The 24261-nt window shown below is 36.7% G+C and overlaps 1 protein-coding gene across 2 annotated transcripts in view; it reads left to right on the top strand.

Annotated features, from left to right (window-relative positions):
* Positions 1 to 24261, top strand: part of TUBGCP3 (tubulin gamma complex associated protein 3) — a 163968-nt gene that overhangs the window by 40157 nt on the left and 99550 nt on the right. Inside the window, exons 2-5 of one of the 2 annotated variants that reach the window (XM_043997222.1) lie at positions 4154 to 4221; positions 5311 to 5474; positions 16269 to 16346; positions 18508 to 18725. In XM_043997222.1, coding sequence (XP_043853157.1) covers positions 18646 to 18725 — 80 coding nt within the window. In that variant the 5' untranslated portion in view covers positions 4154 to 4221; positions 5311 to 5474; positions 16269 to 16346; positions 18508 to 18645. The remainder of the gene's footprint in view (positions 1 to 4153; positions 4222 to 5310; positions 5475 to 16268; positions 16347 to 18507; positions 18726 to 24261) is intronic. The other variant, XM_043997221.1, reaches the window with a different exon arrangement.

Here is a 24261-nt window from a genome sequence, read left to right as displayed (position 1 = left end):
CTTGTTCTCATAAAGTCACTAGCTTCCATTTGTTCAATCCTAATTCTTAGTTATTTTCATCAGACAGCTTTTTTATCTCCTTTCCCATTTGGCTTTTCAAGCTGTTGACTTTTTTTTCATAGCTCTCCTTCATTGCTCTCATTTCTCTTTCCATTCTTTCCTCCACTTCTCTAAATCTTCCATCTCTCCTAATTTCTCTTCCAAGTCCCTTTTGAGTGCTTCCATGTCCTGAGACCAGTTCATATTTTTCTTGGAAGTTTTGGATGTAGGGGTTTTGAGGTTGCTATTCTCTTCTGAGGGTGCACCTCGATCTTCCTTGTTGCTAAAGAAACTTTCTGCCCTGGCAATCTCCATTTGTGGTTTTCTAAAAACCTTGAGGCCTCTGAGTTTGATACCACTGTAGTCTAGTCAACTCTCTGACTATAAATTGCAGAGAAGGTGTTAACCTGCATTGGTAGAGGTTTTGCTTCTGGAGTTCCTTAAATAAATGAAATAATAACCTAGTTTCTATCCCTCTCCAAGTCTCAGTGCCTAGCACAGTGCTTTGCACATAGTAGACACTTAATGCATGCTTATTGAATTGTGCAAACTGGTGTTAAAACCTTTAAGTAGGCTTGTAATATAAATTCCTTTTTGAGTATATGTTTTATTATGTAACTAGAATATGGTTTTTGAATACAAGATTCAAACAGGTATACTTTGAAATATGAAGCATATAATAGAAGCATTGGTGACACAGCATCTTAAATGAAGCAATTATATTTTTCATTTAAAAAACTTCTAACAGTTTGGAGTAGCATTTCAATATGGAATAAGATCATTAAAAAACTTTTATTGTGTAAGAAAATCTGGTTTATTTAGTACCTTATTAACTGTAACTTTCTTAACTGTAATTCCTGCTTAGGGACAGTGATATAATAGCTGAGGTTCATTATGATGACCCTGGAGTTTATAATGATGAGGTACTTTCAGGATCCTGGAAGTCTTTCTGAATCAAAATAGGATCAAAGTTTTAGAGGTGTAAGGAACCTTAAAGGTCTTCTCTTATCTGGCCTTTCATTTTACAGACAAGGTGCTGAGACTCAGAGAAATGAAGAAACTTGTCCAGGTTCACTCATTTAAGATCATTACTCCATCATGATTTCAAATGCATGTCCATTTTAAATTTGAAGTGTTGCATTCTAGAGCTTGAGCATGCAGTTTATTTTTGTTCCTCTTAACAAACCACCACTAGTCTATTTGAAAAGATTTTCCAACAAAAACGGCATGAATTTACCGAACTTTATCTCTTTTTTTGCCTCTTTTTCTTTTACTCTGCAACTTCCACTGCAGAAATACAAGGCAGGGAGGGACTATCCAATATTGTGGGATATTTGTTCATTCCATGTGAATAACCTACTGGTAATCAGCTTTTCCATACTTGGGTAGTCTTGGAAAGCTGACATGTCAGAACCATATTCAAAATTTCTAGAGCTAATTCACTACTAGCTTAGCCTTTGAGAACCCAGGGTCACCTCTATACTACATTAAGTCAGTGGATAAGGACTTAATTGAGGTTGCATTCAGCAAAGGCCAGACTCTGAGGGAGAGACAGGAGGTGGCATGTACCAGGTATTTCAGACCATAACCACCACCCCTACATGCTGATAGAGATAACTCAGATCCCGGAACCCAAGAGTCTTGGGAGCAGCATTGCCCTCTAGACCAAAGCTTCTTAAACTGGGTTGTGACCCTATATGGAGGTCGCCTAAATGAATGTGGGAGTCATGAAAAATTTGGCAACGGTAAAAAGTTACGTATGTCTCTTTTATATACCTGTATACTTGGAGTCGTGTAACAGTTTCTTGTGTGAAAAGGGGTCTCAAGTGGAAAAAGTTTAAGAAGCCCTTCTCTAGACCACTGGTCCTGTTTCTAGGCTGAGTCCCAAAGCCATTATTGAAGAGAGCAATTCCTATGCAGAAGGGGCCTACCTCTCTCATCACCACTATCACTGTCACCAATGGTCAGTAAATTCCAAAGTCTAGAAATGGCAATTTATTCTTCCTTCCCCACTTTCCTCACCAGTCTTACTTTTAGTTCATCCCCTGAAATCATTACCCTGGGAAGCAACTGCCATGGAGATGTAGCCCATCAAACTTTTTTCTTTTTTACCCGTGTTGCAGACACAGATGTTGAACATTCTTTAGAGAAAGTTCTCACCACTAAATGAAATGGATTAATTTCAGAAACATATGATATTATCAGGGGAAGTGGCTTTAAAGAAGAAGCATTGTCATCTGCTTTGCAGCTACACCCTAAGAACTCTTACCTTTGAAACCTGTACATGTTGTCTTCTTCTGCCATTAGAATGCCTAGAATCCCTTCTTTACCTTGAGAGCAGGGACTGCCTTTCCAATTCTGTTTCAGCACTTAATAAATTTATTTATTTATTTCATTTATTTAATAAGCATTTATTGCAACCTTGATGAAAACTAGAAAAGAATAAAAAAACTACTCAATCTATGAAAGAATTGTGATTTATTCCAGAGTGAGCCACATACTTAGGGTTTGGATTTTGTTTTTTGTTTTTTTGCATTTTGTCTTGTTTTGGTTTGAATACCAATTGGAATTAGGATTGATGCTGGTCATATACTCTGGTAATGAAACCTCCACAATATATTCTTCTTCTAGGCTGACTCTTAGTTTGAGAATCTTATGTAGGTGGATTCATTCTTGGTCCTGTCTGGGGTTCTAGTCTCTGTGGGCATGGTAATAGTCCTACTAATTCCTGGTCAATCATGATTTTTCAAATTGTAAGGGCCAAATTTTAATTGGGGAGTGTTAGTTAGGCGGCTTGCCGTAATATTGGGATAAGGAAGGAGATTAACAGCCTCTTTCAGAAAAACCCAAAAACAAAACAGGGTTTATTTATTTATTTATTTTTCTTCTTTTTTTGCAGGCAATAGGGGGTTAAGTGACTTGCCCAGGGTCACACAGCTAGTAAGTGTCAAGTGTCTGAGGCCGGATTTGAACTCAGGTACTCCTGAATCCAGGGCCAGTGCTTTAACCACTGTGCCATCTAGCTGCTCCCCCAAAACAGGGTTTATTAACAAGAACGAATTTAAAACACAAGTAAGGGGGCAGCTAGGTGGCGCAGTGGATAGAGCACCTGCCCGGAGTCAGGAGTGCCTGAGTTCAAATCCGGCCTCAGACATTTCACACTTACTAGCTGTATGACCCTGGGCAAGTCACTTAACCCCCATTGCCTCACTAAAAAAAAGAAAAAAAACCCCACAAGTAAGATTAGTAGAACTAGGGACAAGGGAAAAAAGGAATGGGGGAAGGAAAATAATACGACCTGAATCACACTAACTGGACTCAGCTGTTCCCAAATAGCAAACTGCTGCGCCCTCTCGCATGCCACAATGGAGAATGGCCATTCTCCTCCCTTCTCTTTCCCAGAAAACCCTCGGCCGTCTACACACAGCCCCAAGCTAATTGGCTGGCAGCCCTGATTGACAGTCACAGGACTGCCCTCACTGGGCTTCCAGTCATTATAATTTGGCCAGGCCCATGCAGGCATTGGTGCATGTTAATGACATGAGCTGCCATCGACATGTCAACGGCTACAGCCAGTGGATGGAGCACCGTGCCAGCAAGGAGGTGGCTGGGTGCACCATGGGGCTTCCAATTTTAGCCAAAGATGGGGTCGTAGAAACCTCATCACAATTTATTCTTTATAAAACATATCTCCTATCTTTTCCCTACCACAAATCTAAAACTGTCTTAGGGCATCCCTACATTTGGGATGGTTTTGGAACTACCTTAAAGTATTTTTGAGCCTTTTCTAGGACATGGTTAAATAGGATTATGAGAGGTTTGTACAAGTCATAGTTTTTCAACATGGATCTATTTGAAGAAATTTATAAGGATTTTTCTGCTTCTTATTTGATGAAAAGAAAAACCTAGTCTCTCCCTCTCTTACACACACACACACACACACACACACACACACACACACACACACACACACACGGGTCTAGTAATACAGTGAATTGCCCAGAAGTAAAAAAAATACTCAATATCCAAATGATAGGACTGTTAGTAGGCAAAATATTGTTATAAAAATGAATTGTAACACATATTAATACTTTATTTTTTTCTTACTTTATAGTTGTTCGACAAAGAAGGGAAGCAGATGCTGCGTTGTTTTCAGAGCTCCACAGGAAACTCCATTCACAGGTATTATATGAATTATATTGCATTTATTTCACAGATACTAAGGATGCTAGTGGTACAAGAACAGTTTTTGTGGTATCACATTAGCCTCATCTGTATTGGGTAATGGCTTTTAATTTTAGATTGTGGTTTATTAAGAGCCAAGGGCTGGCCAGCGAGAGTGCTGTGGAGACCTTCCATCATCCTATATGTCTTGAGTGAGGAACTTTACTGTATTAGAAGTATGTATGTACTTTATTTGGATTTAACAGTAAATTGCTTGTGGGATGAAAGGAAAGCCACTAGCTTGGATAGAAAATATGGAATAAAAGCAGTATTTACACATTTGGTTTGTGTACAATTGCTTAAAGTCATAATAGGAAGGAAGGAGATGAGCAAAAAGGTTGACTTATTTATTCATAGTAATAAAAGCTTACATGTCTAACTATACTTTATTTTTAAGATAATGGATTCTAAAATGTATTGATACATTGATTTAGAGTTAAGAAAGTCTTCTGCTTTTGAGCTTTTATGAGACATGTTGTTTATCTCAAATGTTAAAGGTTTCTTAACTTTTTTTTTCTAAAATAGTCTACCAGTCTATAAATACAAATAAATTTAGCATTATAAAATTGGCTCCTCAAAAGAGGAACCTCTTCAAACTGGTTTCCTAAAATCTCAAAATTATTACTCTTTTTTCTCTCATTTTAAATGATCATTAATGTAGGATTATAATACTAGATACTTTTTTGTTTTCTTTCATTAACTCCAAATTTTCCTTTCTTAGAGCTTTTTTCATTTCTCTCAGATTACTTTTTTTTGGGGGGCGGGGCAATTGGGGTTAAGTGACTTGCCCAGGGTCACACAGCTAGTAAGTGTTAAGTGTCTTGAGGCCGGATTTGAACTCAGGTCCTCCTGACTCCAGGGCTGGTGCTCTATCCACTGCGCCACCTAGCTGCCCCCTCAGATTACTTTTTAAAACCTTTCTTAGTCCGTTTCAAAGATTCTTGTATATATGATTGTGATTTGAAATTTAATCATGTCTGTTAGACAAAATCATTGAGTTGAAGCTAAGATGATAAATAACTAGACATTTATCTCATTTCTTTTCAGAAACTCATCCTTCATCTTTGAGATTTGGCTTAAGTGGACTAGCTGTTCAATTCCATTTAATTGATGATTCAGTTGAATTCCATGGCTAATGGGCCAGCTATCCACTCTGCCTCATTGCCACAGAACTTTATTACTTCTTTGTTAAATTTAACAGCATTTGAAAGGTATTCCTTCCATATTTCTTAATTAAAACACATGTACCCACACATATATAACTAGAGATAGAAAAGAGTGAGAGTAACCTGTAGTGGTGATGAGACTTCTGATAATATCTCATTTGAAAAAAACACAACAGCTAATTTTATATTTAATAAATATGATTCAAATTAAGAAAAAAACATTGAGTGCCTATTTTGTGTAAGGCACTATATAATAAACATTTGAGATATAAAGACAACAGTGAAACAGTCCTTGCCATCAAGGAGTTTATATTCTACTGGCAAGAGTCTTAAAAAACTCTCTTATTTCTGACTGATCAGTGTTTCGACCTTTTAGTCTCAATTTTTAGTTTTCTTTTGACTTTATTTGGGAAGCAAAAAGTGAGACTCTTCTCCCATATTTTTTAAAGGGTCAGTATTATAATCTATTTCAAAACATTGTCTCATCTGCTTTTCATGCTTCTTTCTCCATTTTTACAGTTTATCATTAGTTAAAGGAAGTGCCAGGGTTTTAGTTTCAGGAATCGTATACCTTAACCGGAAGTTCTGAAGATGAAAGGTATACCCTTGAAAAAATCCTGAGTCATATACAGAATATTTCCTACTTGAAATGGGTTGTGTTCCAAGTTAAAATTTAAGTCTCATGAAGTTTAGAACAAAAACTAAGAAATACAATATATTTTTTAACTGTTCATAAAAAAATTAAAAAAATCTAAAATCAAATTTGTACATTCTTACTCTCTAGGACTTCTTAACTGGGGTACATTTTCTTTTTAATAAGTGTTGTAGTCTAAATAATTGATTATGTAATCCCATGTATTTTATTTAAAAAACATTATTCTGAAAGGGGGTTGATAGGCTTCACCAGACTGCTTAAAGTGTGTATATGGGGGTATCTTAGATCCACACAAAAAAAATTAAGAACCCTTACTCTTCTACCCCCTTTCTCTTCTCTTTCCTTTTGTCAGCTGGTACTAAGTATATGATTAGTGGGAGTCTATTATTTGCTACTCTTGAGACTTTCCATTGTTATTAGACCTGGATGGGATTTGAATATACTAAGGGTAGCACACTGAGAGTTGTGACCTGTTTCATGGGAGGGAGTTCTCAAATTCATGAAATTATAGATGCATTTGGGCACTTGAGAGAGTATACTAAATGTAAATTTCATTTCTGAGAACATGAATCTTTGACATCTCAGTGAGCTGGCTTGGTATATTCTAGCAGAACATTTTCTTTCACAGCTTGATGGATTGAGCATATGAGCTGTCTCAAGAATAAGTTAGATAAATAGTGCCTATATGTGCCTGCTCTGAGTCTGAAAAGCACTTCTTAACTTGTTTAACCACCTCCATAGCTCTAGGGAAAACTTTTGGAAAGTTGATGATGGTGGCACTGGCCTCTCTAGGTAAGGAATAGTGTCCATTTCTGTCTGCCTTACCCCGCCCCCCCATCCTCTTTTTTGTGTTTTGGTGAGTATCTATAAATATTTCTATGTGAAGTTTAAAAACATCATACTTGATGCAACATTATTATTGTGTTTTTCCCCCACTTTGTACCGTCCAGACTAGCCAATAGCTTAATCATGTTCTATGTCTTCCACTGACACCCCACACCAGTTTTCCTATACTCTAAATTAGAGGTGTCAACCACTTGACCTGCCAGAGTGCTTATAACTCTCTGACTGCATCCATAACCAGATAAAAACGTTGTTGGGAAATATTTAACAAAATAAGTAAAAATAAAATAAAACATGTTATGCTAACATATAGTTTTCTAAGTTTGTGGTCCACAGGGATCCTTATATATTGTTTAGTGGCCCCTGTTTCTATTTGAGTTTGACACCAACTGCTCTAAAGTGCTCTTTGTTAAAAAATATCTTCTTTTCTCTCATACCTATCCAAGTAGAAATTCCTCTGATACTGGCTAAGCAATTTTAAGAAGGTAGTTTAATGAACACTTGCACTGAACTTGAAATTAATAGACTGGAGGTCTAACACTGTTTTGTCAATAACTAGCTATATTGTTTTGGATAAGTTATTTAACCTATTTGGGAGTGATGATCTCTAAGGTTCTTTCTGTCTCTTAAATGATTTAGTGACTGAAGGCTGAATGACTAAAAGCCAATTAAGCTTTGTATAGGAATTAGAATTTTCAAAATAAGATGCTTAGTAACCCATATTAATCTCTGGTAAGATTTTTCAGTTATTTAAAAATCAGGGACCATATACTTTAGACTGAAATGGGTTGTGTTCTAGGTGGAAAAATTAATGCAATTTGAGTGAATCTCTTTTTGAACAGGGCTCCACAAGGCAGCCAGACTGGCCAGCCCTTCCTGAAAATCTTAAAGTGCTTGACTGAAAGTACTTGCTTCTTACCCACAAATTCTCCCCCAAACTCCAAGTTAACGAACATAACAAAACACAATAATTTCCACACTGGTTAGGAATAAGGGTTTTGTCTGTTTAAGTCACGAGCAAGACATAAAGACATGATTTGTTAATTCAAGTATATGGAATTGTAAGTGTTTCTGAGGTTCATACCATTTGTGTAAATGTAATGGTGAATCAAATTTCTATCGATTTTTCATTGAGTTTTACATCTAACCAGGTAGATGTCAGTGTGGCCAAGTCTTATTTGAATTTAACTTGCCTCTGAAATTATTATGTAAATTGTTATATTGTGACTTTATGAAAACCAGGAATTTGATGAGAAAGTGATGTTAGACATGTCTTTATTTCATTTTTTTAAAAAGTGCGCTTTTAATTTCTTAAGTATATCCATATAATTCAACAGATAATTTTTATAGCTAATGATTGTCTGGAATATGGTCAAACAGATGATCGATAGCTTCTGTTGATTAAATTATGCAATTTTGTTAGAATTTAAGATTAGAATATAACGAATACATTATTTTTCAAAATAATGCAGCTACCACAGTTAAACATTCAGAAATTTTATTTTTTGGCTTTTGTAAACCTTTGACCTCTAATAATCTGATTAACTTGGAAATAATATCTTCAGATCAGATCTTAGCTACTTTCTCTGCTCTCATTCTGATACCCCCTTTCAAATGTCTTATCTACTGTTGTATAATACCAGGACCCTTCCAAGGGGTAATAGTGTGGGATCACTTTTATTTAGTGTAGATGCTAGCAGTCTTGTGCCTGATTGTCACCATATTATACTAGGCTAGGTAATGGATGCTGGGGTGTGGGGTAGCTATTAATTTTGGGCAACTATTAAGAGTATTATAAGCTTTAAGGAAATTGGAAGGGAGGGGAAAGGAAAGAAAAGCAATAATATATTTCATTTGTCATTTATATGCCATTCCTGTCCCAATGCTGTGCTACCACCTAGAGGACCTTTGAGCTAGTCATCCCACATCTTACCATTTTTGTAAGTTTTCAGAGCAGCTAGATTTGAATCCCTTTAAGTACATGGCTTCACATATGATTTACATATTTACATAATATGTGTTCATGGTTTCTTTTCAATATTTTTTTCCTGGCCATATACATACTATTTTAGTATAATAAGTTCCAGAGTCCTAGAATTGGAAAAAGTTTGCTTATTACTCCATGGTAAGTTTAGATGATTTCAACATTGGAAATTTTAAAGACACTTTTGCTAAAAGAAAATACATTCCAACTTCTAAACATTGACATATAACTTCATGTTGATTCAAGTCTAATTATAATGATGTCTGTGTATAAGGCAGATTAAAGTAAACATGACAAGAGCTAGCTTTGATATTACTCCATTAATTTGATGAGAAGGCACATATCACAGTTTTATATTTGGAAATAATGATATTATATACATGTCTATAACTATTCAATAGTTGCATAAACAAAATTATTTGTGGTCATGAAGGGTACTTACTATTCAAAGAATGCTAGTGAAATTTTTTTAAAAATGAAAAGCTACCTTCTGAATTGATAATTTGTGAAAATATGGATTTTGATAACTTAAAATTTCCTTTAATCAGTCACTCAGCATTTAAGTACTTACTGCATTCCAGGCACTGTGCTAGGCACTGGTAATACAAAGGCAAAAATGAAATAGTTCTTTCTCTCAAGAAGCTTACTTTTTATTGGGACACATGTACACATATGTATGTGTAAACATATGCAAAATTGATGTAAGTTAAGTTTTTGATGGAGGGATGAAGAGCTAGGTAGGGATCAGGAAAGGCCTCATGTTAAGTAGGTGACATTGAAGGAAACTAGGAATTTAAATGATAAAGGCAAATAAAAGAGTGGAATCCAGGTATGGAAGTCGTGCTGAAAAAGCATGTTATAATAAATAACAAAAAAGGCCATTTTGGCTTGACAGTAGAATATGTTGAAAAGAAGTAATAAGGCTGGAAAAATAGGTTGGAGTCAGGCTGCAAAGGGCCCTAAATACCAAAAAGGAATTTCTTTTTGATTCTGTAGGTTAATAGAGAACCAGTGGAACTTAGTGAACAGGCAGTGATGTGATCATACTTGTACTTTAGAAATATCACTTTTGGCAACTGTATAAAGCAGATGGATTGGAAAAGGGAGAAAAAACTTGAGAAGGAAGACAAATTTTCTAGTCAGTCCATAAATATTTATTAAGCACCTACTATGTGCCAGGCACTTTGGTAGGCTCTGAGGAGATAAATACAAAGAATGGAAGTTTATTTTCAAGGGGTTTACATTATAAATACAGTAAGTACATTTCTAAGTAAATGCAACATAGAAAGAAATGAAACCTCTCATAACCTAGCTCCCGGTTACCTTTTTAGTCTTCTTACAATTTATTCATCCCCATGTACTCCGTGATCCAGTTACACTGACTTCCTTGCTGTTCCCCTCATATAATACATCATCTTCAGACTCAGGGTATTTTTGTTGGCTGTTTCCATGCTTGGAATTCTCTTCTTCGTGTTTGCCTCCTGATTTCACTGCCTTCCTTGAAATCCCATCCAAAATATTATCTTCTACAAGAAACCTTTCTGATCTCTCCTAATTATAGTACCTTATATCCGATGATTATCTTGAATTTATCTTGTATGTCACTTGTTTGTACATAGTTTTTGCATGTTATTTCCCTGATTTGACTGAGAAAATGGAGACAATGAGAATAGACAGCTTTTTCAAGGAATCTGGCCTTGAAAGAGAGCAGAGCTAGAGGGTTATTCCTTGAGGTCATGGTAGTCCGTCAGCAAGCATTTTTAAATATTTCCTATGTGCCATACACTAACTACTAATGGTAGGATTAAGAAAATTTTTTTCAGAATGGACAAGCTTTGGGTGTGCTTAGGCAGTAAAGAATAAATTAGTATATAGGGAGAAATTAAAGATGAGAAGAGAGGGGATGATTTGGGGGCAGTCTGCAGAGGAAATGAGAGGGGATGGAATCAAAGATAGCAGTATAGACATTGGCCTTGGTGAGGAGGGCTATCCTTTATCAGAATGAATATTGGGTTGAGCTCATTAAGGAAATACAGGTTGCTGCTGACATGGGAAACACCAGAGGAATGTACGAAGGCATCAAGAAAGCTTGCAGACCCACTCAGAGCAAGACAGCTCTGGTCCAGCACTGGAGAGTACATTACGGACAGAGTTAAGCAAATGGAAAGATGGGTAGAGTACACTGTCAGAAATTCTATCACAGAATCAGCTTTAAACATCATGGAGTCCTTCCCTGTACTATAGGAGTTGGACAATGTACCCAGACTTGAGGAACTTGAGAATGCAATTAACTCCCTAAGATGTGGAAAAGCTCCGGGTGTAGACAGTATTGCAGCTGAATTGATCAAATGCTCTAAAAATGTCCTATTAAAGCCCCTGCATGAATTGTTGTGCCTGTGCTGGAAAGAAGGTGAAGTGCCACAGGATATGCATGATGCCGGTATAGTTACTCTTTATAAGAACAGTGGAGACAGGAGTGACTGTAACAACTACAGAGGAATATCACTTCCCAGTGTCGTTGGGAAAATGTTTGCCAAGGTCATCTTGCTAAGATTGTGTAAACCTGCTGACTGTGTTTACCCCGAATCGCAATGTGGCTTTCGAGCAGGGAGGTCAACTATCGATATGATTTTTTTGCTTCGCCAACTGCAAGAAAAGTGCAGAGAACAAAGAAAACCCCTCTTCATTGCCTTCATAGACCTGACCAAAGCGTTTGATATGGTTAACAGAGGTCTTTTTGAAATTTTCTCGAGAATTGGTTGCCCTTTTAAACTCCATAGCCTCATTCACTCCTTTCATTGCAACATGCAGGGTGTTGTACAGTTTGAAGGCAACACCTCTGAAGCATTCAGCATAAACGGCAGAGTCAAGCAAGGATGTGTGCTTGCTCCCACGCTGTTTGGAATTTTCTTCTCCATGCTGTTGTGTCATGCTTTTGGTTCGTCAACTTGATAGCATCTATCTGCATTCTCGGTTGGATGGAGGCCTGTTCAACGTTTCACATCTGAGATTCAAAACCAGAGTGAGAGGTAGCACCCTTAGAGACCTGCTTTTCGCCGATGATGCCGCACTTGCCTGTCACTCAGAGCGTGAATTGCAGACCTTGATGGATTGCTTTCCCAAGCTTGCACAGACTTTGGCCTAACCATAAATCTTAAAAAGACAAAAGTCATGTGTCAGAGTGCTGTGTCACCTCCAATCAAAGGATTGGGAAAGCTACTTCAACCATGGCTAAGCTTGCCAAGCGTGTCTGGGCAAACAGTAAACTGAGAAGACGAACCAAATTTGCTGTCTATAGAGCATGCGTCCTGAGTACCTTACTGTATGACAGCGAAACATGGACTACGTATACTAGACAATAGAAGAAGCTTAACAGCTTCCACATGTGCTGCCTTCGGCGCATCCTTGGTATATTTTGGTCAGATAGGATCACCAACACAGAAGTGCTCCAACATGTGTAACTTCTGAGCATCTACACACTACTGAAACAAAGATGGCTGTGCTGGCTCAGTCATGTGCACTGCATGCAAGACGGGCTCATTCCTAAACACCTATTCTATGGCGAGTTAGCCTCAGGCCAAAGACCTGCTGGACGCCCCCAGCTTTGCTACAGAGATGTATGCAAGCAAAACTTGAGGGCTCTGGGAATAGACATCTGCAGCTGGGAGGAGATGGCCAAGGACCTCACCTACTGGAGTTCAGTACTCAGGAGCAGCTTGCGCACAGCTGAGATGGGCCTTCAAGCTTGGGAGGAAGAAAAATGGATGAGATGCAGGAACCGACGGGCAACAGAAAGTGCAGTTTTCCTATGTCCTTGTTGCGGCAGGAGCTGTGGCTCCCGTATTGGACTGCACAGTCACACTGTGGCCTGTGGCTCTTTTTTTTTTTTTTTTTTTTGGTGAGGCAGTTGGGGTTAAGTAACTTGCCTAGGGTCACACAGCTAGTAAATGTTAAGTGTCTGAGGCTGGATTTGAACTCAGGTCCTCCTGACTCCAAGGCCGGTGCTCTATCCACTGCGCCACCTAGCTGCCCCCTGTGGCTCTTCAAGGCGCTGATCCATGGTCTTCCTAGACTGGTGGAAGCCTACTAATGGAGGAGAAGCTAAGACATGACGTCAAAGAGTTCTGAGATATAGAGTAGGGGATTAGAGGGGATTGCAAGGTAAATCTATTTTCTCTGTAAAGTATGCAGCCAGGTGTTCTGCTGAAAGAGTGTGAGGAGGGGTGGTATGGGAGACTTGAAGAAAGAGAATGTTTGAAATGGGAAATGTAGCATCCATGGGCTTGATGCCAGGGGAAAAAAAAAAAGCAAATTTTCTAACAATTAGAGCTATACAAAAGTAGAATGGGTTGCTTTGAGAATTGATGACTTCTCTCTTCTTTTAAAAGGAAGCTGAATGAGCACTTGTGGGGTATGTTCTAGTAGGTATTCCTTTTGTGTCTGGGTTGCACTGAGGTTCCTTATAAGTCCTAATTTCTGTGATCTTGTGATTCTTTAAATAATGTTTTTAGTACATTTTTATTTATTTTATTTATAAAAATTATATTTACATACAAATTTCAAGGACACAAATTCAAATCTCAGAAAACAAAATGGACTTGCAGGTCTTTGCAGGGCAATGAAAGATAATTCAAAAAGATCATGGTGTTGGTTAGAAAAAATATTGGGAAGGAATAATATTTTAAGCACAAAACATATAAAGATAGATTTATCTCTTCCCTTATATATTTAAAAACATTTGCTGCATTATTTTATTGTTCCTTGACAATATTTTCCCCCTCATCTTTATTTTCAAAATATATAGAATTATATCCCTGTGTACTTCTAAAAATAAATTTTTATAGATATACTTTATTTTTGTATCAATTGCATTTCTCAATATGCCCATCCCCTTTCTTCTCATAGAGCCATCCATTCTAAGAAAGAATTTTTAAAAAAAGAAAAAGCAGTTCAGCAAAACTCCCTAACACATTGAAAACATTTTATGTTACCTGTAGTATTCCATATCCATTGTCCTCCAGTTTTTCATTGAAGGAAGGGATCAAATTTGGTTATTATATTTTCACAGGTTTTTTTTGTTGTTGTTATTGTTGTTTGTTTTTTGTGTTGTTTTTTTTTTTTTGGTGAAGCAATTGGGGTTAAGTGACTTGGCCAGGGTCACACAGCTAGTAAGTGTTAAGTGTCTGAGGCTGGATTTGAACTCAGGTCCTCCTGAATCCAGGGCTAGTGCTTTATCCACTGCGCCACCTAGCTGCCCCAATTTTCACAGTTTTGTGTGTTTTACAAGAGCATTACATTGTTGTCATGTAGATTGTCATCCTGGTTCTGTTAATATACATTTAATATACATAATTTAATGTAAGTTTTTTTATGCTTCTCCGTATTGACCATATTCATTGTTTCTTCTGGTACAATAATATTCCATTGCATTCTTGTACCTCAACTTGTTCAGGTATTCCCCCAGTTGATGGGCATCTACCTTATTTCTGGTTTTTTCACATTACAAAAACTGCTGCTATAAATATTTAGAACTAATACAAACTTTATTAAGAATAGGAGATGAGATCCTGTTTTGTAGGTTGAATACATGAAGAAAGTTTACTTTATAAGAGAAACCTTTGGAAAACAATTTTGTAAATTGAGGAATTCTTTTGTAATATAAGTATTTCTTATCTTTTTTGTAAATTTTTATTTTGTGTGCTATTTGAAGCAGTTGATGGTGCGGTAAAGAGATTGTTGAGCCTGGAGTTTAGCAAGATCCAAGTTCAAATCCAGCCTCAGACACTTATTAGCTATGTTACCCTCAGAAAGTCACTTAACCTCTGTCTGCCTTAGTTTCCTCAGCTGTCAAATGGGGATAATAATAGCACCTACTGGCAGGGTTGTTGTGAGGATCAAATGAAATAATATGTATCAAAGTGTTTAGTACAGTGTCTGGCACACAGTAGATGCTTATTCTCTTTCTTTCCCCTTCCCTTTTTATGGGTCCATATGACAAAGGCCCCTGTGACTTTAGTAGAATGTTTTGAACTCTTCATAACAAAAGTAACATATAAAGCCACAACAAAAACATTTAAGGCTGGTTTTTATTATGTTTATAAATCGATTAAAGTTTTTTAGTTTGCGTGGTTCTTTTCTACTGATAATCTCCTGGGCAGTAATTTTAAAGTTTTTGAAGTCTTTTTACTTGAGATTTAATTTCTGTTGTATAGAATTGTAGGGTTAAAGATTTATAGCTGGAAGATAGAAATCACTTGTTCCAACCTTCTCACTTGACACAATGGAAAACTTAGAACCAGAAGGCAAAGTATCTTGCTTAAAGTTCCTCAGGTAGTAGAGAAGGGGAAAGGGGAAAGAAATAAGCTTTATAGTAGTGCCTACATATGCCAGGCACTGTGGTAAGTGCTTTATAGACATTTTCTTACTGATTTGGTAGCAAGAGGCATTGTCTTTCACAGTTAACCTAGACGAGAGAGTTAGCAATAGAGATGCTACTGTAACGTTTTTTTAAAAATGTACAGAAGAGTACAAAAGGAAGTTTAGAATGAAGCATAGATATGCAGGATAGTTTTGAAAGTAATGTGTAAAATTGGCTACTTATTTTAAGAAAAGCAAGAGATATGATAGAGGTTCGTGGTTTCACATAGAATCCTCTCTTTGTGACCCACAGTATGAAGGAAAATCCTCCCCCATTTTTGAGTGTTTCAGCATAAAAAAATAAAATGTAGGAGGCATTGCTTTGGATTTGAGCTGAAGTCCTCTGACGCCAAATGTAGTGCTCTTTTCATTGCATAATGCTTTACTACTTCTTTACAAAAAAAAAAAAATTTGAGGTGTTTAGACTCCTTCCCGTTTTGCAAGATACGCTACAGTATAGGAACAGTGTTTCTAACATTAAAAAGTTTTAATTTAATTTATACTCTATAAGAAGGAAGTGGTTAGAAAGGGAGGAAAATGGTGTTCAGATATTAGAAATCATTTTGCCTTTAATGTAGCCAGTAACTTACAAAGTTGATTTTGTTTTTTAAAAAGAGTTTTCAGGTATAGAAAGGAACTGTTCTTTTTCAAGGGTATGGTGATCAATGAAAAATTATTTTTATTACAGGGCTTTGAGAGAAAATGTTATAAGGGTTTATATTACTGATCTTTAAAGGACATTATCTCCAGAAAAATGATAACTCCTAGTTCTGGTAAATAAGAACTTAAAATATTTAAAACTGAATGCCTTTGTGAGATTTTCTTATGTGCTTGGAGGTAATAGTTTTTGAAAATAATAGTTTGGAGGTACAGGAAAATAAAACCATGAGAATATTTATTAAACAATACTTTATTGGTCTTAATTATTTCTCTCCAACAGGGAGTTTTGAAAAATAAATGGTCAATACTCTACCTCCTGCTTAGTCTCAGTGAAGATCCAAGAAAGCAACCAAATAAGGTAAATGTTTGTATTTTAGTTGAGTTTCTAGTTGTCTTTTTTTTTTTTTTTTGCGGGGCAATGGGGGTTAAGTGACTTGCCCAAGGTCACACAGCTAGTAAGTGTTAAGTGTCTGAGGCCGGATTTGAACTCAGGTACTCCTGAATCCAGGGCCGGTGCTTCTAGTTGTCTTTTAAAAGAGCCATTTTATTTATTTATGTATGTCTGTCTCTTTCTCTTTGTAAATACATACACATATATACATACATTCATGTGTGTATATTTGTGTGTGTGTGGGGGGGGGGTGAAAGGGCAAAAGGAGATTATTACACCAAATTTAAAGTAGGGTAAACAAATAGGAAGTGGAGGTAGCACAAATATATGAGAAGAGTAAAAAATCTGTCAATTCTTAGAAAGTTTAGAAATTTACAGTTTAAAAAAATCAAAGCTATCTATATACTTTGACATGAAAGTAAAGGTAATAACTTGTTGGACTTAGAATCATGAAGATTTAAGTTTTAATCCTTGCTGTGTGACTCTGGTTAGTTATTTGATCTTTTCTGATCTCAGTTTCCCCATTTGTAAAATGATTATTGTTTTCAGGAGCAAAGGAAATAATGTAGATGAAATATATTGTAACCTTTAATGTACCTTATTCTGATCAGTTCTTGTTAAATTTTTTTCCCCCCAAATTGATACAATGACCCCCCCCTTCAATTAAAAAAAAGACATTGGGGAAATGGAATTTCCTGGTTAAATGTACACTTGGTTCACCGTGTGACACTACAAACAATGAATTACTTTTTTTCCCCCTTTTGATCTTTTTTAATTTTAATTTTTCTCAATTACATGTAAAGATATTTTTTGAGTTCCAATTTTTTCTCCCACCCTCCCTTCCCTTTCCACTCCTGAAGCCAGTAAACAATTTGATATAGATTATACCTTACAATCATGTTACACATATTTCCATATTAATTAGTACAAAAGGAAAGAAAAAAGGCAAGAAAAAATAAACAAGAACAGTGACAAAAAAGCAACAACAAAAGTGAAAATCATATGCTTTGGTCTGCATTCAGACTGCATAGTTCTTTTTCTGAGTATGGAGAGCATTTTTCACCATAAGCCTTTTGACATTGTCTTGGATCATTGCATTGCTGAGAAGAGCCAAGTCCATCATAGTTGATCATCACGAAATGTTGCTGATACTGTGTACAATATTGTCTTGGTTCTGCTTATTTCACTCAGCATCATGCATTACTTATTTTTTAATGAATTTGAATTGAATGAGATAACTTTGAGAATGTAGACCATAAATTAATTCTAAAATCACAGAATTTTTAGAGCCAGAAGTAACTTTGAGGACATCAGATCAACCTTCCTTCTTTTTTTAGGTGAAGAAACTGAAACTCAGAGAGGCTAATGGACTTGCCTAAAGTCACACCTGATGTCAGAGTCAGGACTTTTTATGACCCTTGTTTCCTGATTCTTAGTCCATTTCTTACTGTTACTCTACACTTAAGTCACTTTAGGATTCTGCTGGCTCAGACTTGTCATTGTGGTCATAATTTTTATTATATTAGTGATGTTTGCAGATATGAGAACTCGAGTACACTTTTGAAGTCTCTCCCCTGAATGAACTATTTGACTACCTTGTGCCATGTAGAAGTCATTAGAATATTCATATACAAGAATCTGGGATTTTGATATTTTATAGCATGTAAATTTCACTAGACCATATTTTTTTTTTTTAGTGAGGCAGTTGGGGTTAAGTGACTTGGCCAGGGTCACACAGCTAGTAAGTGTTAAGTGTCTGAGGCCGGATTTGAACTCAGGTCTTCCTGAATCGAGGGCTGGTACTCTATCCACTGCACCACCTAGCTGCCCCCTAGACCATATTTTAAAAAAGATTGTGTTTTGAGTTTTATGCTTGACTTCTGGTTAAGTCTAACATTCAATTATTTGATGTAAATATTCACAGAATTTAAACATTTTGCTTTAATTTTACCAATTTTTGAATTACTTAATTGAATTAGCACCTTATTTACTTTATTAGCAAGCTAAACATTTAAGTGCACAAATGGAAAGGAAACAGGAATCTTGATTTTTTTCAGTAGATATTTTGAAGAAAACGTTAATTACACATTATTATGTTCTTAATTAGAATTTTGCTTTTCGTTTTAAGGTTTCTAGTTATGCCGCACTATTTGCTCAAGCGTTACCAAGAGATGCCCATTCAACTCCTTACTATTATGCCAGACCTCAGAGTCTCCCACTGAATTACCAAGATCGGAATACTCAGTCTGCACAAAGTTCTGGCAGTATGGGAAGCAGTGGAATCAGCAGCATAAGCATGTATGCCCTGAATGGTCCAACACCCACACCACAGTCTCTCCTTCCAGGGTAAATCCAAACTTAATCTTTTATTAAGACAACTTGTCTTTGAAAGTCATCTTATTTTAAACTATTTTGAGATCATTGGGTTTATTAAGTAGAAGTTTGTAGCATTTTCAAGTTTTCAGAATATTGATTTACTTCCTAACAAAAATGCATATCATCCAAGGATCCAATCTAAAGAGAGACTTTACCAAATGATACTAGTTACTATGCAGTGGATTACAGAGAAAATAAAAGCGTGTTTATTTCTCAGAATTAGAATATTGAAGAAAGGGAAATACTGCTTTCAAGTACTCTTTTTAACACAGTATTTAAGTGTCAGGGTTTAGCACTGTTCTTTGTGAATACCACACGAGATTTTTTCCACCCTTTATTTAATGTTTTTTTAACTTATTTTAAAATTTACTATTTAACATTCATTTAAAATTTTTTTTTAAGTTCTGAATTCTCTCCCTTTTCCCTCTCCCACCACCTGTTCTAAAGACAAGAAATGTGATATTGATTGCACATGTGATATCATACAACATATAGTTGTCATGGTGCAAAAGAAACTAGACCAACACCTTCCTCCCCCCCCCCATCCCGCAAGTTAAAAAACCAAAAAGTATGCTTTGAGACTCTATTAATTGTATCTTTGGAGGTTATTATATTGGCTTGGCCTACCCATGAGCAATTAGTATTTCTCTAATTATTTAGATGTGTCTTTATTTGTATGAAAAGTATATTTTAATTGTGTTCATATAGTTCCTGGGTTTATTTTAATATTTAATAACATGTTATATTTTAACAAGATATCATTTAAAATTTTTGAATGGTATAATGGAATGTGAACTGAAACATTTTGGTAATTTTACTAGATTGTAATTTCTTTGAGCTCAGTGACAGATTTATTTTTTTTTTTATCTTGTGTAGAGACTAAATACAATTATAGGTCTTTAGATACTAAGTGGATAGTAAATCCTTATAATTCAGTGTTTATTAAATTGAATCAAATTACAAAGTAAAATTTACCACAAACTTATATAATGGAATTCAAAAATTTTATTGCTGCCAGTAAAACTAATATACTTAAATACTAAAAAGATCAGCACTACTAGTATAGTATTTTTGCCAAATTTTATGTGTTGTTTCAAGATATTCTGCCCTTTTCTGAATGATGAAAGTCTGTAATGTAATATCTGTAACACTTTGACCACATGTTGATTTTGGCATGGAATTATCGTAATAACTAAGCATTAGTAAACCATTCTGTTTAACATCAATACTTAACCAAATTTTAGAGAATGAGAATATGAAGTAATAGAGAACATTAAAATATTTAGCAGCTTTTTAATTTTTTGATATTTTCACACAAAGCTATATATATATATAAGCCGTTCTTGTCTTTTTTTAATGTTACTTAATACATTTATTAAATGCCTGCTATATTTTAGGCACTGTGCTCAATACTGGGAATGCAAAGAAGGCAAAAAGTACTGCCAGCTCCCAAGGAATTCATAGTCTGATGAGGGAGATAGTAAGGAAATAATTTGAAATGAGATATATACAGGATAAATTGGAGATAATCAATAGCGAGAAACCAAAAGAATTAAAAACATTTCTTATTCTGAATTCAACAAACAGCACAAAGAACATTTCCTTATTCAAAAGAGAATTGAAAAATATCTTTGAAACTGAATCTCTTACACTTTGCTTTAAAAAATAAAGTAAATATAAATTCATCATGTTTATATTTATTCTTTTCCACATCCAAAAACATATGGCATTCTCCACCTTACTGCCATTACCTCTTTTAGTTGGGTAATATGCTTTACCAGAGGACCTCTGATGACATTGTTGGTCAGTGTTTTGGTCATATGTCTTAAATCTTTCAGAGTTTTTTTTTTTTTGAACTATGTTACTATCCTTGTATAAATTCTACTTCTGGTTCTACTTACTTCATTGTGCATTAGTTCCTACTTTGCAGGATTCTCTGAAATGCTCTTTAATAATTTCTTTCAGGGGGCAGCTAGGTGGTCTGGTGGATAGAGCACCAGCCCTGGAGTCCGGAGTACCTGGGTTCAAATCCCGCCTCAGACACTTAACACTAGCTGTGTGACCCCGGGCAAGTCACTTAATCCCAATTGCCTCACTAAAAGCAAACAAACAAACAAACAAAAATAATTTTTTTCAGCACAATAACATTCCATTTCATTTATATGCCAAAATTATTTATTCATTTCCCAATTGATGAGTACCCTATTAGAGCCCAATTCTTTTCTTTATATTTTTTTCTAACTTTGAAACTTAGAGTCTAAACTTGTGTTTAGAGTCAGGAAGACCTAGGTTCAAATTTGGTCTCAGACACTTACAAGTTACAGGAGTCTGGTATGTTGTTTGAAATATTGGAGGCCAGCCTGTCTCTGTACTAAATTACTGGGGAACTAGGTTGGGGTTTCTAAGATATTGCTGCTTATAAATTAATGGCTGTTGTACCTATTTAGGTAGTAAGTATTTATTAAATCGTTTTTTAAATGCTAGGAGAGTATTGATCGCATTTAACATAAGCTGAAAAAACCCCAGCACCATATCATATTGTCTGAGAGAGAGCACATGGCTCCCAGCAAAGTTCAGAAACTGTACATTACCTAGAGAGAGCGAGAGAGCTCAGCCTTCCTCAGCTAGGATCTACTCAGAATGGCATTCACCTCATGATCTCAGTCTCTTTTCCTCTGGCTCTTACACACTGATCAAACCTAATTGGCTAGAATCATTCAATTCCATTGGTTGACGTGACCTGAGGGTGGCCTACATTAAAGTGAGTTGTACCTAATAATGTTATGACTTAATGGGGAAGTGTGCAAAGAGACCATCTCTGAAGGGCAAGCCAGATGAAGTCTAGGTGTGGTTTCTATCTCTGCTTTACTGAGTTAGTCTGATTTCCGTTTTTGTTGATCCACCCATGGTCTTCTGGGCTGGTCCCAAAAGAGATTAGTTAATTTTGTTTCTGAGCTAAGCCTTCCAGTGGCGGGGGTGGGAGGATGGGGGTGGGTGACTCTCTGTCCTCAAAATTCCATTATTAATAATTATTTTCTCACACTGGGCAAGTCACTTAACTTCTGTTTAACTCAGGTTTCACAACTATAGACTGGGAATGGTGCAATCACCTACCAATCTCCCAGAATTGTTTTGAGGATCAAATGAAATAATGTTTGGAAAGCACTTAACTCAGTGTCTGGCAACATAGTAGGTGCTATATCAGTGCTTATTCTCGATCTCCATTCCTCTATTTGCCCCACTTCCTCCTCCCCCCCCCCCCCCCCCCCCCCCCGCCCAATTCCTGCTGTTAATTCTGCCTTCAGGATCAAGAAATTGGTTTTTCTTGTGATTTCATTTCCCAGAATTATCATTCTTCTAAACACCTTTTCTCCTAACTTGTTTCCTTATCAAGTCTGATGTATTTATATACCAAATGTGTGTGTTCTGGGCATTCAGCCCTTTTGTGTGCTTCATAAAAGAGTGAAGCTCATTTAGTGCTTATTCTGTACATATCTTCCACCACTTTTGTATCTCATTCATCCTAATTATGAAAAATATCATCCACTTTCACCTTCTTTCTACACTAGTGTATTCCTTTTATCCTCCCTTCTCTTTCACTTCTTAAAACCCTTAGAACAGAACCACTTCACCTAGGACCCTCTGTTTTTCTTATTTAACTTCCCTCAGTACCTTGCTTCGTCCCCTAGTATTAGAAAGCTGGTATAGTGGGGGCAGAGCCGAGATGGTGGATTAGAGGCAACCCAGCTGAATTCTTTCAACATTTTCTTCCAAATAACTATAAAATAATGCTTCAAATCAAATTTTGGAGCCACAGAGCTAACAAAAAGTCAGAGTAAGACATTTTTCCTGGCCTATGAAAACTTAGGGGGTCAGTGGGAGAAGTTATTGACACCAGGGTGGAAACCTGTCCAGAATCTACAAACACAGTAGCAGCAGCAGCAGCAGCAGCAGCAGCAGCAGCTTTGGGAGCTCTCAGTGCAGAGAGGGTAAGGCAATGAGACAGCTGGTCAGAAAGAGATTACAGGGGACCCTTTACTTGGCCTTGCATTCAGCTGGTGCTTATTGGCAACTCTGTTGCCTGTACACAGTTCTGGGTGACAGTTTCAGGTGCAGAGGAACACTGGGGGCTAGTCACTAAGAAACAGGGGCTCTGTTTTCAGTTCCAGGATAGAGAGGAGCACTAGTTCTTGTGGCTACAGGAGACCAGGGGCCTTTCCTAGGTAAAGACCAGAGTGTAGACCAGTGGAGCAATGACCATATCTTTTCCATGATCACACCACCATGGAAGTACCAAAAATTTATAGATTCCCCTTCCCCCCAGAACTAGCTCTGAAAATAATAGCACAAAAAAAGCCTGAAGTTTGGCACATTGCTACCCCACCCCCAGGTGAGCAGAACACAATTGTAACGTAAAGTTAAAAGTCAAGAAATGAGCTGGAAAAATGAGGAAACGACAATAAAAAAGAATTTGAGCATTAAAAAAAAAAAAACCCAAACCAATACAGTGTCAGGGGAGACCAAGACAAACTCAGAAGACAACAGTGTGAAAAAAGCCATAGACAAAACTGCAAAGAAGAATGTTAATTGGAATGAACCCCAACAAGAATTCCTGGAAGAGTTAAAGAAAGATATAAGGGGGGCAGCTAGGTGGCGCAGTGGATAAGGCACAAGGCTTGGATTCAGGAGGACCTGAGTTCAAACCCAGCCTCAGACACTTACTAGCTGTGTGACCCTGGGCAAGTCACTTAACCCCCATTGCCCTGAAAAAATTAAAAAAAAAAAGAAAAAAGGGGCAGCTAGATGGCGCAGTGGATAGAGCACTGGCCTTGGAGTCAGGAGTACCTGAGTTCAAATCCAGCCTCAGACACTTAACACTTACTAGCTGTGTGACCCTGGGCAAGTCACTTAACCCCCATTGCCCTGAAAAAATAAAAAAGTAAAAGAAAAAAGGGGCAGCTTGATGGCACAGTGGATAGAGCACTGGCCTTGGAGTCAGGAGTACCTGAGTTCAAATCCAGCCTCAGACACTTAACACTTACCAGCTGTGTGACCCTGGGCAAGTCACTTAACCCCAATTGCATCACTAAAAAAAAAGAAAGAAAGATATAAGGATAGAGGAAAAATTGGGAAAAGAAATGAGAATGATGCAAGAGAATTAATAGCTTTTGTATCTCCTTTTCCATTTGGCTTTTCAAGCTGTTGACTTTTTTCTCATGTCTTTCCTGCATCACCCTCATTTCTCTTTCCATTTTTTCCTCTACCTCTCTAACTTTATCTTCAATGGCCTTTTTGACTGCCTCTGTGGCCTGAGACCAATTCATATTTTTCTTGGAAGCTTTTGATATAGGGGCCCTGACGTTGCCACCCTCCTGAGGGTGCACCTCGATCTTCCTTGTCACTAAAGAAACTTTCTATGGTCTTTCCCTTTCTCTGTCTGCTCATCTTTCCTTTCTTTTACTTGACTTTTAGCTCCTTAAAGTGGGGCACCATTTCTAGGCTGCAC

Source organism: Dromiciops gliroides, chromosome 3 (genome assembly GCF_019393635.1).
Source record: "Dromiciops gliroides isolate mDroGli1 chromosome 3, mDroGli1.pri, whole genome shotgun sequence".
Taxonomy (NCBI): Eukaryota; Metazoa; Chordata; class Mammalia; order Microbiotheria; family Microbiotheriidae; genus Dromiciops; species Dromiciops gliroides.
Note: the sequence above shows the minus strand (reverse complement) of the source record. Positions and strands in the feature narration are given on the sequence as shown.